This window comes from Helianthus annuus, chromosome 15, assembly GCF_002127325.2.
Source record: "Helianthus annuus cultivar XRQ/B chromosome 15, HanXRQr2.0-SUNRISE, whole genome shotgun sequence".
Taxonomy (NCBI): Eukaryota; Viridiplantae; Streptophyta; class Magnoliopsida; order Asterales; family Asteraceae; genus Helianthus; species Helianthus annuus.
This window is the reverse complement of record NC_035447.2, coordinates 7168201-7184579: the sequence shown is the minus strand read 5'-3', so window position 1 is coordinate 7184579 and position 16379 is coordinate 7168201. Positions and strand designations below refer to the sequence as shown.

Here is a 16379-nt window from a genome sequence, read left to right as displayed (position 1 = left end):
ATGTGATAAAAGACACACCCTTTAATTACGTTCGGCTTTCGTGACTATAATTTGTAGGGCAAGCCCACTCAACACTGCACTGAATCTCCCAAACAAGACACATGGAGGTTACTTTAAGCCATAAAAGAATTTTTCTAAATGAAAAACGCATGTGGCTGCTCCATTATATACATCAAGTTGATGAAATGCCTAAATATAGGGATGGAAAATGGGCTGAGTTTTGGATGGGTATTAGTTATCTTGTCGTATACATGATTATAAAATTGTGTCTGATACCCCGTCACATACCATCGAGTTACCCGGTTATCAATTACTCAATTGGTATTTTTATACCTACGTACGGGTATCGGTATCGGATATATACGTATTAGTTTGAAAACAATTTCCTTTGGAGTTCGCAAGTATATTTTCACTATTATTAGTTTTATATAACTTATTAAATAAGGAAGCTGTAATATAAAACGGTAGTTGATTAGTAGATTATTCTATTCTACAACATCAAAGAAAAATAAAAAGAAAAGGCTTCTGTGTATCAGGGGCGCAGGTTACAAGGGGCGGGAGGGGGCGGCCGACCCCCCGAACTTTTCGCTCAGTAGTGGAGAGTATGTAGTTTTCGTATAGAAATTTTTAGGTATATACGTTTTCGACCCCCCGATTTTATAGAATTTTTTGGGTATATACGTTTTCGACCCCACGGTGGGAAATCTCAAGCTTCGCCACTGCTGTGTATGGTTCGTGTAAATGAATATATATGTTTTGGATCATCAGGTTGAGTATCAGCTAATACAATACTCGTTTCATAGCCGTATTTAAAAAAAAACTATCTCATATCCGGTCGAATACCTAAGTGATCCAGGTTTGCTTTGATTGCCGTCCAGAACCAACTGTAGGTAGAACTAATGAAATAGAATGAAAAAATAGAGAGAACATTTTGCAATGGAATAAAATGTCTCAAAGTAGTCCATCCACACGTTATACTAATGTCTTGCTCACTCACGCCTACTATATAAATGAACAAGAGAAAATAAGTTTTTACCATCATTGTATTCAAGCTATTTACTGATTCGAGTATAACACTACAATTATTAGGTTAATCAATGTTTTGAAAACTAGTTTTTACACCATACTAGGTTGGGTTCAAATCAAACGGATGACTAGTCAACCCTGTAATTCTATAAAAATACGACTTCAACTTAAAAAATAATCCAATACTTCATATTTCCATAATCAAACAGGTTCAAGGCATTGGAGTGATGAACAGTGGCGGACCCAGAAATTATTTGCTGGGGTGCGGATGAGGTGTTCAACCATATTTTCAAGGGATGCGGTCGACTTTTTTTGCCTAAAATATACACTAATTTTTTTCAAGGGGTGCGGCCGCCCACCCTGGCCAAAGGGTAGGTCCGCCACTGGTGTTGAATGCTTCAAATTCATAATCATTTAAGATGAAATTCACTATCATCGCCATCCTCATCAACAAAAGCATAACAATTTATGTTTCCTACAATGTAAAAATAAGAAGTTACCAAAAATCGTAATATATTAAAATTACGTAAGATAAGTTATATATATAAAACATTGAAGTTAATAGCTTCATTCTACGTTCTATTAGTTTTTTGAGTTTTTTATAAGCTAAAATTAAGTTCAACAACACTTTCTACGTTCTATTAGTTTTTTGAGTTTTATATAAGCCAAAATTAAGTTTAACAACACAAAATAAGTTTTAAACTTAAACCAAATACAATATTATTAGCATTGTAATCAACATTCAAATATGTCATAGATATCAAATTACACTCCTAAATACATTAGTTTTTTTTTTTTGTAATATATTCTAATGTTTATAATATTAAAATATATTACAGATAAAATAATCCGAGGTAAGCCGACCCAAACTACCAAGCAAGCCAAATCGAGCCAATTCGGCTCGTTACGAGCCAAGCCGAGCTAGGTTCACTTTCTAATCAAGTCGGCTCGACTTAGTTTAATACCGAGTCATATCAAGCAAGCTTTTTTCAAGCTAAATTCGAATGAGCTATGAGCCGCAGGGTTTATGGACAACTCTAGCATACACATACGCACGTTTTATTTTATTATTTTCAGAATTAAGATGTTAGGTTTAAAAGTAAAGTGACATACATATACACTATTTTTATTATTTATCAGAATTAAGATGTTACGTTTAAAACTGAAGTGGTTGGATGTGATACTAGTGTATGGTGTTTTCAACAATCTGTTCTATGCATTGATTACTTCATTTCTTGAAATGACAATTCTATTTTGATGACCGATTTGGCCCTTTTGATATGTCTATCATCAAAATATTATTATTATTTTATTTGATATATTATTTTCAATCATTTAATTGTTTTAACAACACTAATTTACTCTTAAGACTAAAGGGTATGGAGAGCCCCATCCTTAGGGGGTTCGGGGCGTCTTCGGGGACTTCAAGCGGGGAGGGATTTTGCCGATTAGGGGGGTACCGCCATTAAGGCGGGGGATGAAATCGGGGAAGCAAATGGGGGTGGAGGCACCGAAGAGAGGGGGAGGAGAGAGAGAGGAGAGAGAGAGGGGGGACCAATCAATGCTTTTTTTTTTTTTTTTTAAAAAGAAAAAAAACCAATTCACCTAAGAGGGGAGTGCCGCCATCAATTTAGGGTGTTAGGGGAGTTTAAGAGGGGAGTTGACGTGGCACACGAGGATTGGTTTCGCGTAAGAGAGGGGACTCACCTATTAGGTGAGCACCCCCTTCACCCTTAAGAGGGTGATGGACCTAGGGGTGGGGGATGAACCTCTTTGTATATATATATGTATGTATAGGTATATGTGAGAGAAGGAGAGAGGAGGTGGGAGCGTCGAGTTCGGCTGGTGGGAGCCGATGTTGCCGGGCTTGGGGCGGCGGGGCTCCATACCGTCTAGTCTAATAATCACTGATACTTGTTTGCACTATTAGAAGACATCTTACCACAAAACTAATATCCTTTACAACATTTTCAGTCATTTACTATTTAACTATTTTGGTGAGATATACATTTATTTATTTGTTCTTTTTGTTATCTCTATTTAACATGTCTACTTATTATAGTTATTTACACTGTGGCTACATCATATGTCCAATTAATGGTCAAATAAAGAAACTCATCTCAAAAGGAACATCTGCCACTGGATTAAAAGGAGAGGCTCAGTATGTTTACTATAAGGGTGTAAGGAGTGGTTAAACACTTTAAAGTGGCAAACCAAAAAACCGACCAATCAGAGCGCGCCATGTCAATTAGGCAAAAGTGTTTAAACTTTGCTGAAAAGTGTTGGCAATGATTTAAACACTTGCTGAAGTGGTAAACTTTTATTATTATTTTTTTTTGTGCACTATTTTATTTATATAAATAAAGTTAGAATATATACATTAAATTTAAAAACAATAAACTTTCATAAATTAAATTAAAAACATCAAAGTTACACTAAAGTAAAAAACAATAAAATTACATTAACATGAAACAATTTAAACTAGTCTTCGTCAGAATCGACCAAAAGATGGGGTAAATCTTGACTTGCGAGATGATCTATGAGATCGTGTTTGAGTCTCCAATGGGTGTCTTCATTCATCAACTCGCCCAGCACCGTATCGTCTAGAGCCGGCTCGACCGGAGGATCCCGAATGTGCACCGGTGCTATCGCCTTTCCATCATCTTTCAAAATCATGTTGTGTAAAATAATACAAGTGTACACGACATTCCTAATTTTTTTAACCGATCTTGCTCGCATCGGTCGACTCAATACACCCCATTTCGCCTTCAAAACACCAAAAGCCCGTTCGACGTCTTTTCTTGCCGCCTCATGTTGCCTCTTGAATTTCTTTTCGTTTACTTCGTGAGGGTAAGGGATCGACTTCACAAACACGGACCACGAAGGGTAGATTCCATCCACGAGCAAATAACCACGTTTGTATAAATGGTTGTTAACGTAAAATGGACATTTTGGCGCGGTTCCATTTCGTTCCGTTAAAAATAACGAAGATTGTTGTAGAACATTGATATCATTTTGAGAACCGGGTGGACCGGCAAAAGCATGCCAAAACCATAAGTCTTGAGAAGCAACCGCTTCGAGCATAACAGTCGGGTATCGATGATCTCCTCACATATATTGGCCTCGATACTCTGTCGGACAAAAAGGCCAAACGAAATGGGTGCAATCAAGGCTACCGAACATACCTGGAAGGTGATGTTTTTCCTCATGAGCTTGGTATAAAAGTGCCATGTCGTGGCTTGTCGGTCTACGTAAGAACTCTGGACCGTATATTTTGCAAACCGTGTCACAAAAATATTCTAGGCACTCGCGGGAAGTTCTTTCGGCCATATGCAAGTACTCATCGTTCTCGTCTGGAGTGTTTCCAGTTGCGAGCTGTTTAATAGCCGATGTCACCTTTTGCAAGGGCGTAAAGCCCTTCCTACCTCGCGCATCGGGGGGCTCTACAAACCACGGGTCGTTCTCTTCCACATCGGACACAATTTTTAGAAACAAACGTTTCGACATACGGAACCTATGCCGAAAGATATCTTCGTTGTACTTCGGGTCTTCGACAAAATAATCCGCCATGAGTGTCTCATGCCCCTCCTCACGTTGACGTTCAATATATCTCCTTCGGTTAGATGTGCCGGTATCTTGAAGTTCGGCTTCTTCGATGAGATTTTGAAAAAAAAAAAGAATGCTACTATCGGATGAATCGTCGCTACTCATGGGTGGGAACCATAACGGGAGTTCATCCGCCATTTTGTATGGTAAACTTTTGGGAGGAATTGGTGGTATTTTTTGGTTTGGTTGAGTATAAATTTGAAGGTATATGGTTAAATGGTTTAGTGTTATATTTATAGTTTAATTTTTTAAAGAAAAATTATTTTTTTTAAACGGTAATATAACCGTTGGAGTGGCCCCCACATCAAAACCCATCATGTTTTCCGAGTCGGTAAAGGGTTGCCGATTTCACAACTTTGCCGCATCGCCAAATGGTTGGCGGCGGTGTTTGCCGATCGGCAAACATCGTTGCCGAGCTTCCCCGCATGCCACACCGTATACCCTAAGGGCAAACTATATGGTTTTAGAGGGGAACAAGGTCGGATGGGGGAAGAGAGCTTATGGATGGGGAAAATGGAGTATGAAATCATGACCTAATAACTAAATAATATGTATTATAATTATCTAAATTTTATAATTTTACACACACACATATATGTATGTATTTAAGTATAGACAAAAAAATCAAATACAAGTTAGATTAATGTTCAAAACGTACGAAGCAAGTGAATTTGGAAAAACTCACTGTGGCATTCATGTAAATACTTCAAACTTTCGTTTCTTTCTTATCCTCCACTCTTCAAGTTTTGTGTCCTAACCCTATCATGAATTCCGTTAACGATGGCATAGATTGTCACACAAGTTCCTCCTTCTCTACCTTTGCTCGTCGTTCTTCAACAGAGTATATCGCTACGCTGTCAATTTTCTTAAATTTTGTGCATCGGTTCTATGAGTTTTTGGACTTAGATGATTGACGATTATGGTTTCTTTTTAGATTTCATTACTAACTATTAGATTAGTTTGTTTTGAGTGATGTACAACTTACATGTACTGTATCTTAAATTGAATATTTTGAAACAGTTTTCTATTTTGAAGCAATTTTTTATTTCAAGATTAGAGGTGGCGATTTTGATTTCAAAATCGATTTTGAAGAATATGAATAGAGATTGTGATTTGAATTTTCAAAATTAAAGGATTTGGTTTATAAAATTGGGAAAAAGTGAACCTGACGAAGAAAATACCATAATTACTCTCTTAAAGTAATTATACTACTTTTTTCTTCATCGTCGACGTACTATGTAATTACTGTAGAGTAATTAGAGTAAAGTAATTACTCTAAAGTAATTATATTTAACATTACGCCACTATCCATTTCTTTAATTCTTTCACTTCGCACGCTTCTCACGAGATGGCTATTTGTACGTGAACATTACTCCACACACATCTAAATAGCACAATAAAAAATCGATAAACAATAAACAAGCTGAGTTCGAGCCGACTCAAGCTTGAAGACCTATTTATGATCCAAACTTCAGCTAAAGCCCTCCTAATAAACGAGCCTAACTCAATTCTAAACAAGCTCTAACTCGTCTTGACTTTTTTTTGAACGACAAATTTGGATCACTGACGAACCACTGGAGTATCATCGTACCACCAACGGAACCACCCAATTATATCTATCTCCACTAGGCATAATGCCTATACACAAATTCAGAAGTAAACCCAATAAATTCGAGAAAACTCTCTAGTGGGAATCGAACCCAAGACCTATTGGTCTCAAAGTCTTATCCCACTCCTAAGATACTACTATGCTATAAAGGCATGGACGGCTTGACTTGTTTATACTTGAATAAAACATGCTTGTTAAAAAAAAGTTTATTTCTCAACAATTTCAAAGAAACTGCTGAAGTTAGGATTTATAAGTTTATATTCTTATAATTTTAAGCCCAAAATCTAGAGTTACTTATTATTCAATATTATAAAATTGTTGAATTTAGCAGGAACTTCGAAATTCTGAAATTTGGATTTCTTTGTGATTTTTCTCTTAACATTATTTTATTTTGTTTTTACTTAGGACAAAACAAATGGCTATTATTTTATAAAGACACCTTCCTCATTGGTTTAGTGAATAATCCACTTTTCAAGAAATTACGGCTACTATATTCTATTCATCTGTGTTAAGCACATATTTTCGGATTAAGAAATTGAACGCATAAATTTTCTTAGATTTAGGTGAAAGTGCTTAGTTTATTTAAATATATATACATATATTTATACCACAGATCGTGATTAGTTTATTTGAAAAACGCTCTTTAATCGCCCTATTCACTGTTGAGGAGGTTAAAGATGTGCGATCGAGCTTGAGACCCGATGGATTTATTTTTCATTTGATTAAACATTTTCGAAGTATTTTTCGTTTACTAAACATTTTTGAAGTATTTAAAAAAAATGTATTTTTACTTTCCTTTATAATTTACTAGTATTAAGCCCTTGCGTTGCAACGGTTGTTGTAAAACTGTGTCAAGTAGTACCAATTGCTATACCAGTGGTCAGCGACCACCAACACCGGAAAAGCTCGTAAAAACAAAAAAATAACGCCGAGCGAAAAGCAAACGTAAAAACTTTGTTCTACAAATCTATATAATATATTAGATTATGATAAAATAACATGCATATCATCACCACCAAAATAATATTTGATATATTTAAAAATGTAAATATGTTATAGTATTAATCTCAAAAAATAAATTTACATTATACATCATATAAATATGAATAATGTCACAAAATATATATTTCAAATGAAAGGTTTATTTTTTAAACAATAAAGCTACAAATTTACATTACTAAACAATAGTTAAAGAAATATAAATATAAAGCTTAAAAGTTTTCGGGTAAACAGGTATATAGTTCCGGGTAATCGGGTCGAGTATCATCTAATCTCATATCCATCCCATACCTACGAAATATTTTTTTTTCCATACCCATACCCGTCCCAGTGTCCGTCGCGTATTGAGTATACCTGTCCCAAATGCTTCGGGTTTTGGGTATACCCGTCAGGCTTGGGTATTTTTGCCATACCTATTCGAGATATGTATATTTTACATAAACTTTTTCTTCCTATAACTAGAACTCTTCGTTTTATAGCCACAACCATTATGCAGCCCACTTTCGCAGCCCACTTTCGCAGCCCATGAGTAACCAATATAAACAACCAGGAGCCCACTTACTTTGCAGCCCATATACTCTCGCCTCTAAACAAACAATTACATTACATTCAATAAGAAAATATACACCAAACAAACAATTACATTCAATAAGAAAACATACACAAATTACTTAGGAATTGAGTATTTGAAATAAGAAAACATACACAAATTACTTAGGAATTGAGTATTTGAGTTGGTACATTTTAACAACCAATTTGTTCGAATAAAAACACCATTAGACAAAGGTTGAACCTCAATTTGTTGGAACATCGAGTAGCAACGAACTCTTTGAAATAGGGTGTAATCGGCTTTACTTCCATGTACATGCAATCCTTGGTAGACATCGACTTCAAAATCTCTATGAATAATCATTACAATCTATAAAGTCCCTTATTTAGCGTGGATGTTGTCGTTACTCGTTAGTAATGCTCATCTGTATGCATGAATCATAATGTTGTATATTTGGACTTGGTAAAATGGGAATATCTGGGCACGGGTAAATTTTTAGTACGGGTTGGTTTGCATGGCACGGGTTGAATTGTCTGAACTGAAACACTTTTAGTCCTGATTAATAATGTTGGTTGGTACTTCAAATTGATTTTGTATTCAAAGTTACATGATATATATTTATTGTGTGAGAACAATGATTAGTAAATATATATTTTAATATTTTGGATTATGAAATTTAGTAGCTTAAATGTATTTAAAATACCAATTTGGGTTACTTTGGGTTTGTCTGTGATCTGGTGTGTTCATTTGGCCTCTTGTATGGTATTTTCATAAACATCTAGTTGATACAATCCAAATCAACATTTATAACTAAAGCTATTCACAAAATCGATAATCAAGGTCTATCAAAAAGATTAACCACTCGAAAAGACGATGCTTTGGTTATACTTAGATGATAAACGAATTTTGTGGTTCATTTATGCTTATATGTGTATACAAAACTGAAGCAAATGAAGCCAATCGAAAGGACGACGGTTTAGTTATATTTTGTGGTTCAATTATGCTTAGGGTGAAAGGGGTGCTCAAGAGTTCAACCCCTTCTACACCTAATCTTATTGTAATATCTTATCTGCATCACTTGAATCCCCACGATCACTTGAATCCCCACGAGATTCAAGGTCTTGTGGCGTTGTTCTAGCTCTATTACTTGAACTGCACGCTTCCCAATAAAATTCCACAAGTATCAATTTTAAGTAAATGAACCCAAACATCATTTACTTACAACTTTATTTAATTTAATTATTTTATTTCAATATCATATACTATTTTTAAATAACGTTAATGAACACGTTAGTTTTTAATTGCATTTATCAAATGAAATGAGCTTGAATTAAATTAAGCACGAACAAGTTAACCGAATTAACTAAAATGGTTTCTCATCATCATAAAAAAAATAATAAATAAATAAAAACTGTTCACAAATAATTTCCAATTAATTAATGTATGTTTTTTCTCTTCCAAAACCTAATTGGATTTATTAAATGAAATAAGCTTGAGTTAAACAAAGCCCATATTCGATTAATCGAACTAACAAAAATGGTTTATCATATAACCAAAGAAACCCGAACCGTGAATAAGATTAAAAATCCAAACACTTGGTTGTAGGTTGTTTTTTAGGTTTGGGTGTGGTTTAAACCCCTATGGGCTTTATAGTATCACGTCAGAGCCACGTATGCACCACGTAAGTGAGGGCTTTTATCGTTAACTTGCACGGTATGATTTAAAGCCCTTTTAAAGCTCCTCTATTAAACAAAATACAAAAAACAAAAATTAAGAGAAAAAAATTGATTGGCTGAAAACAATGGATCCCCCCTGCAGTTGCCATTAGCGCTCGTTACTGGGATGAAGCCCTCTCAATGCCCCCCCCCCCTCTTTGGCTCACAGGGGTGGCTATGGGGCGTTAAAGGGCGCTATTCTTACTGATTTAGCCAGGGATGGTATACCACAGCCCTTGACCTTATGGCAACCCAAAACCGATTTACCCTGTTGTTTGGACAAGTAAATGGTTGCCTTGGGGGGAAAAAGAAGGGAAAACCACGAAAATGGCCAAGACAACGCTGTCTTTTCCAAATTGACCAATTGAAACCCCTCACCAAGCCGTTTCCACATGCTGAAACGGTACAATAAATCCTTTCAACGCCCACCCAACCATTCAACGCCACGTGTCCGACAAAACCTGTAATGGCTTGAAGGCATTTCAGAGAACGCCACGTGTCCGGCTATTGTTGAAAGAACTTAGCCAAGCCGTTTCAATCGGCTCCTGTTGAAAGAACTTAGCCGAGTACCTTCAGTGAGCCAAGCCGTGTGCTCCTGTACCGGCTTAAGCCAACTGAAACGGCTCGGAGCAGCTGAGACGGCACAAACAATGGGGGGAAACGGCTTGGCTTGCAGCGGTGGGGTCCACGTGTGTACGGTAACGGCTCGGCTCCAACCCAAGCACACGGCTTGGCTCACTGAAGGTACTTGGCTAAGTTCTTTCAACAGGAGCCGATTGAAACGGCTTGGCTAAGTTCTTTCAACAATGGTCGGACACGTGGCGTTCTCTGAAACGCCTTTAAGCCGTTACAGGTTTTGTCAGACACGTGGTGTTGAATGGTTGGCTGGGCATTGAAAGGATTCCTTGTGCCGTTTCAGCATGTGGAAACGGCTTGATGAGGGGTGTCAATTGGCCAATTTAGAAAAGACGGGTTAAATTGGCCATTTCGTGGTTTTCCCAAAAAATACCAAAAATAGGTATATGTATGTCAGGGTCCATGAGAGCTTCTCAACACCTTTTTGCATTTACTCCATTCCAAAATGTGGTGGCATTGAATCATTGATGGCCAAAAGGTGCAACCAAACCAAACCCAACCCAACCCTAATTTAATGGTGCAAAAGGCTTTGAATGCTATATGGCCAACAACATGCCTCGTTACATGTAGGTTTCTATATCATTATTTTGTGAATTTTTTTTTTTTCAATCTTCAAAGAATTCAAATTTATGTTTCATGTTTTTCTACTTAGCCTTTTTTTTAAGAATGGCAGTTTCAATAAAAAAACAAGCAAGTATCTAGGTAACGGCACTTTAATCCATTGAGAAATCAAGACCCAAACTAGGTGCACATACTTTTGGGTCTTAAAGAGACGTTCATACTTTTAAAGCGCGGTCAACGGTTCATTTATTTATAGGATGCTGAGACATAATTTTGATTAATCTGCGTCAGAAGAGGGTTTGTATATATATTGTATGTTGATCAAATCATACCGAAACTTCTAATCGGCTTATCTCTAACATGAACTATATGATGTTAATACAATTATTTTTGTGGTTTCCCAATAATGTTTCAAAAACATTTACTTTTGCTATACCGAAAAGATCATGTTTGATACACATCATTGTCACTTTAATGATATGAATATTAACAAAGTAATTGGACAAATTTCTGGATTTATCGAAACCATGTGCTTTTGGAGGACTTTGCATTACATGCATACGTCGTTGAAAAGATAGATACGGCTACTCCTGCTTTTGACTTTTCACAATCTCAACTCGTGCCTTTATTATTTTGACTTTGGCTTTACATCATACTTTGACTTTTTTTTTTTTTTTAATTTGGATATGTTGGTGTTTGTATGGGTATATCTTATTAATTTTTTTATATATATGTATCGTGTTTTTTTAAATAACGTGTCCTTCAAAATATCAAGCCCTAGCCGGTAGTCCTTCTCGTTCACCCCCCAAGACTGCCCCTGCAGGTTATCGTCTTGACATGTTGAACCGGTCTAGACTCAAGTTTCCATATTTGGTTAATGTTATTAATCCACATGAAAAATAAAATACTTTATACTTAGTTATAAATCAATGTCGAATTGATAAATTAGTTCGTTTAGTTAACTATTCGAGTATATGTCATAGAATAAGAGCATCAAGGGCCTAGTCCATGTTCAAGATCCTAGGTTTTACCTTTCGTTAGTTCATTGTCCTGTAGTCAAACTTTTTAATTTTATACGTTTCTTAAATCCTTTTTTAAAGTCTAAAGTAGTTATATTTATATAACATCTTTATTTATATAATCATATATTAACCTCTATTTCTTTTAATAATATCTACAGTCAATCAAAACATGCCATAGAAAGGACAATCATATTAAATAAAATAAAATTGAAAAGTATATATAGACCGGCTTTATGAATTTATTAACACAACCATTTCTTCTTAAATTGTTACAAAAAAAAATAATAATAACATTTATTTGTCATCATATATTATACAAATCTACTCCTCTTTAAGCTTCATCCAACAAATACCTTTTGGCTTTTGTACCCACCTAAAAGGCCATCAATGGCCAACCCTACAACAACCGCCACCACCACCATCCATCCACCGTCCAAACGCCGTAAACTTTCCGACGACCACCACTCTCTGCTACCAGGGCTGCCGGACCACATAGCCCATTTATGTCTATCTCTAGTCTCCCCCTCCACCTTATATTCCGTTTGCCGGTCATGGCGCCGCCTCCTCTACTCCGCCACCTTCCCACCTTTCCGATCACTTTACACCCTCTCTCTACCCACAACAACCGCCGGCACCGCCGCTCACGGCAGCGCCGGCGAAGTTCTCACTCTCTCCTCATTTGACCCAATTTCTTCAAAATGGATCACCATCACTTCCCCACCACTACCACCGTTCCTCCACCGCCTCTCCCACCGCCACCCGTCGTTCATTTCCCGGAGTTTACCAATTCAATCTTTTACCGTCTCCGGCAACCTTGTTCTCATCGCCGCCACCTCCGTTCACCGGAATATTCCCATTCCCGCCTTTTCACACCCAATTATCTTCAACCCATTAACCAACACATGGTCCTCCGGTCCTCCACTATCAACCCCAAGACGGTGGTGCGCCGCCGGAGCTTTTCAAGACATGGTGGTTGTTGCTAGTGGCGTTGGTTCTCACTACACCGAGACTGTTGCTCGATCTGTTGAGAAATGGGTAGTTCGAAAAATTGAATCTTTTGATCAGAAACGAAGAGATTTTAATGGGAATTGTGAAAAGATTCAATCTTTGATGATTCCGGAGATAAAAATTGAATCTTTTGATGAGCAAAGAAATGGGAATTTGAAAAAGATTCAATCTTTGGAATGTTTGGAGATAAAAACTGATTCTTTTGAAGAGAAACGTAGAGATTATAATGGGAATTGTGGAAAGATTGAATCTTTTAAATATTCGGAGCTAAAAACTGAATCTTTTGATCAGAAACGAAATGGGAATTGCGAGAAGATCCGGTTTTTAGCTCCGAAAAACTTAAAGATTGAATCTTTTTACGATTCTCGTTTGAATAACTGTGAAAAGATTCAATCTTTTAAATTTTCGGAGCTAAAAACTCAATCTTTTGATCAGAAATGTAATCGGTTTCTAGCTCCGAAAAATTCAAAGATTGAATCCTTTTGCAATTCCCATTTGAATGATTGTGAAAAGATTCAATCTTTTAATTTTTCGGAGCTAAAAACAGAATCTTTTGTTGGGAATTGCGAAACGATTCAGTTTCTTGCTCCAAAAATATCTAATATTGAATCTTTTCGCAATTCTCACTTAGCTTCTTTGCAAAAGATTCAATCTTTGAAATTTTCGGAGCTAAAAACTGAATCTTTTGATGAGAAACTAAATGGGAATTGCGCAAAGACTCAATCTTTCGAAATTCCGGAGCTAAAAACCGAATCTTTTTACGATAAACGAAGTGGGAATTCCAAAAAGATTCAATCATTAACAATCCCGGAGCTAAAAACCGAATCTTTTGATGAGAAACAAGATGGGAATTGGATAAAAATGCGATCTTTAAAGAACTCAAAACTTTGTAGAGAACCCATTGATGCCATTGGATGGAAAGGGAAGCTTTGTATGGTAAATGTGAAAGGTGATTTCACAAAAGAAGGCTTTATTTACAATCTTGATTCCGATGAGTGGGCGGAGATGCCGGTGGGGATGTTGGGTGGTTGGAGAGGTCCGGTGGCGGCAATGGAGGAGGCGACAATGTATGTGGTGGATGAATCAAGAGGGGTGTTGAGAAGATACAATGAGGATGTTGATAATTGGTCGGAAGTTATGGTGGATGAGAGGTTGAAAGGGGCGGAGTACATTGCCGCCGGTGGTGGTAAAGTGTGTGTTGTGTGTGAAAACCATGTTGGGATTGTAGTGGTGGATGTGGCGGTGGTGCCGCCACGGTTGCGGGTGGTGGAGATGGCTCCGGGACATGAAATCTTGGGTGTTTATATTATGCCGAGGATGTGTTTGCCGGAATTTTGATCTCCGATGAGTGTATTAGAGTCCAAAGAATACCTTTTCAATCATACATTATTTTATTAGTTGATTGTTTAGTTGGTTATAGTAAATAATATAAAGTATTTAAAATGTCAAACACTTGTATAGTTGAATTTGATACAAGAAAGTTTGTGGTTTGAAAAGTATAAGTATATGTCTAAATAAAAAATATCAACCGGCAATGATGCATGCTTATGGAGCACTAAAAATAAAAAAGTAGTTATGTTATGACCCTGTCGCTATGTGTTATGTATTGGCTTCGTCCAGGCTTTATAGCGGAAAAAGAAAAGCATTACCACGTAGGTTTCAAGATGTGTTAAGGGGTAGGTGCGTCCATCACTCATAACTCACTCACAATTTTCAATAAAGTTTCGTTATATCATCAAGTATTATTTCATTACTAGTAATGGATTTTCGTGAAAATTTTCCTCACTTGTGATGGAATTCCATCACTCACAACCTATTTTTTTTATTTTTAAATTATAAATTAACAATAAAACAATAAAATTATAAATTTCATTTAAGTTAAAAACAATATTTCTAGAAATATTTGAGACTACAATAAAATTAAAAACATACATAAAGAAAACCTACTCCTCGTCCGAGCCAGGAAATTCCAAACCTAAAGAACCTACAAGTTCAATTAAACCGTATCTCAACCGAAAGTGAATTTCTTCATCACGCAAGTCTTGTAGGAGGATCCGGTACCTAATCTGGAGATATTGCACGTCCGTCTTCTTTGATTAGCATATTGTGCAATATGATACATGCATATACTATGCTATGTATTGTTTTCTTATTCATTGCACGAACCGGTCGGTTTAGTATGCCCCATCTACCCTTTAAAATACCAAAAGCCCTCTCAACATCTTTTCTTGCCGATTCTTGCAACCTTATGAACGCCTTTTCTTTAGTCTCGACAGGAAATGAAGGAGCTTTCACAAAAACAGACCATGATGGGTAGATACCATCCACAAGAAGAAAGCCTCGTCTGTAATATCTTCTGTTAACATAGAATGGACAGAAGGGTGCGGTACCATCCGTTATGGTTTGAAACAACGGCGACGTGTGTAAAACATTGATGTCGTTGTTTGAACCTGGAACACCAGAATATGAATGCCAAAACCATAAATCATTCGACGTCACCGCTTCAAATATGATAATTGGTCTTTTAAGTAAAAACTCTTTTACGTAAAAACTCTTTACCATAAATCTCTTGCGAAGACAACTTGTTGGAATTATCATGGCAATAAAATTAAGTTTATTTGTGGCTTGACTGTCATACAGTAGTTTATATGATATATATGTTGGAGTTTTGTGGAACATTATATCATAGTTGGTATTTCCTTTGTTTATATACATGTATGTGAAAATAAAATAAACAAACAAATTGGAAAAATAAATAAAGAGAGCAAACAACATTGTGTTCGAGAAAATGGTTATGCTTGATTGCTTGGAAAAAATAAAATTTTAGTTTGGTTGGGCTCAAAAATTGAGAATTAATATTGGGCTTCAAAAATTGAGAATTTTTATTGGGCTAAACAGATTTTAACTCCGGCTATAGGATCTACTGGGCTGTGGTCTTAACAGCAATGTGGAGCATTTGGCGGGTGCGAAACGCGGCCGTTTTTTAATCAAGAATTCCTTCGGTGACAACAATGGTCGAAGAAACGAAGACACTAAGCTATCTTTGGGTAAAGCAACAGTCCAAAGTGCCGGGTCTTCGGTGGGAAGATTGGAAAGCCTTTAACATTCGTAGTTTAGGTTAATTGGGATGTAAGGCTTCGGTTTGGTTTTCTATTTTCTTCCTCTCGGTTTATGTTATTATGTTGGTTGTAATCGTTTAGCTAGCACCTAGCTAGTTGATGTATAAATTAATTGTTTTGTGGACGTTCAAAAAAAAAAAGGAAACCAATGTATCATGTATCAACACTTCAGCAGGGTTGTTACGATAAATTCCTATATGAATCCATCCTTTCACTACAACCATTAATTGTTTTCATTGTTTCCTTAATCACAACTGTTATTACGGCTGATGAGCTTGACGGGCCATAATAAAGTTATAGCAATACATCTTAATACGAACATGTGAACAGTATTGTTTTTCAAAATTAAAGTTTTAGAATACCAACAACCAGTTAAAGAATAAAAGTAGAACAATACGAGCTAAACATAATCTTATGTTTGTATCAAACACAAATATTTGTGTCGTATATTGGTTCACGTGTTTATTTTTAAGATTTGTCATTTTAAGTTTACGAATTTCATAATAGTAGGGTAAAAAAAGAAAGTGA

The 16379-nt window shown here is 36.3% G+C and overlaps 1 protein-coding gene across 1 annotated transcript; it reads right to left on the bottom strand.

Annotated features, from left to right (window-relative positions):
• Nucleotides 1-1436: 1436 nt before the first annotated feature.
• Nucleotides 1437-4770, bottom strand: LOC110913216. The gene is made up of 2 exons (XM_022158063.1): nt 4212-4770; nt 1437-1501 (listed from the first exon to the last, which is right to left on the bottom strand). The coding sequence occupies exons 1-2, from the start codon at nt 4768-4770 to the stop codon at nt 1437-1439; spliced, it is 624 nt and encodes a 207-aa protein (XP_022013755.1).
• Nucleotides 4771-16379: the final 11609 nt, after the last annotated feature.

Excerpts from the sequence above, each read along its gene's own strand:
- LOC110913216 (XM_022158063.1), bottom strand. The coding sequence starts at position 4,770 with ATGGCGGATGAACTCCCGTTATGGTTCCCACCCATGAGTAGCGACGAT. Across the intron at positions 1,502-4,211 it reads GGAAAAACATCACCTTCCAG|GAAACATAAATTGTTATGCT; the intron begins GTATGTTCGGTA and ends TTTACATTGTAG.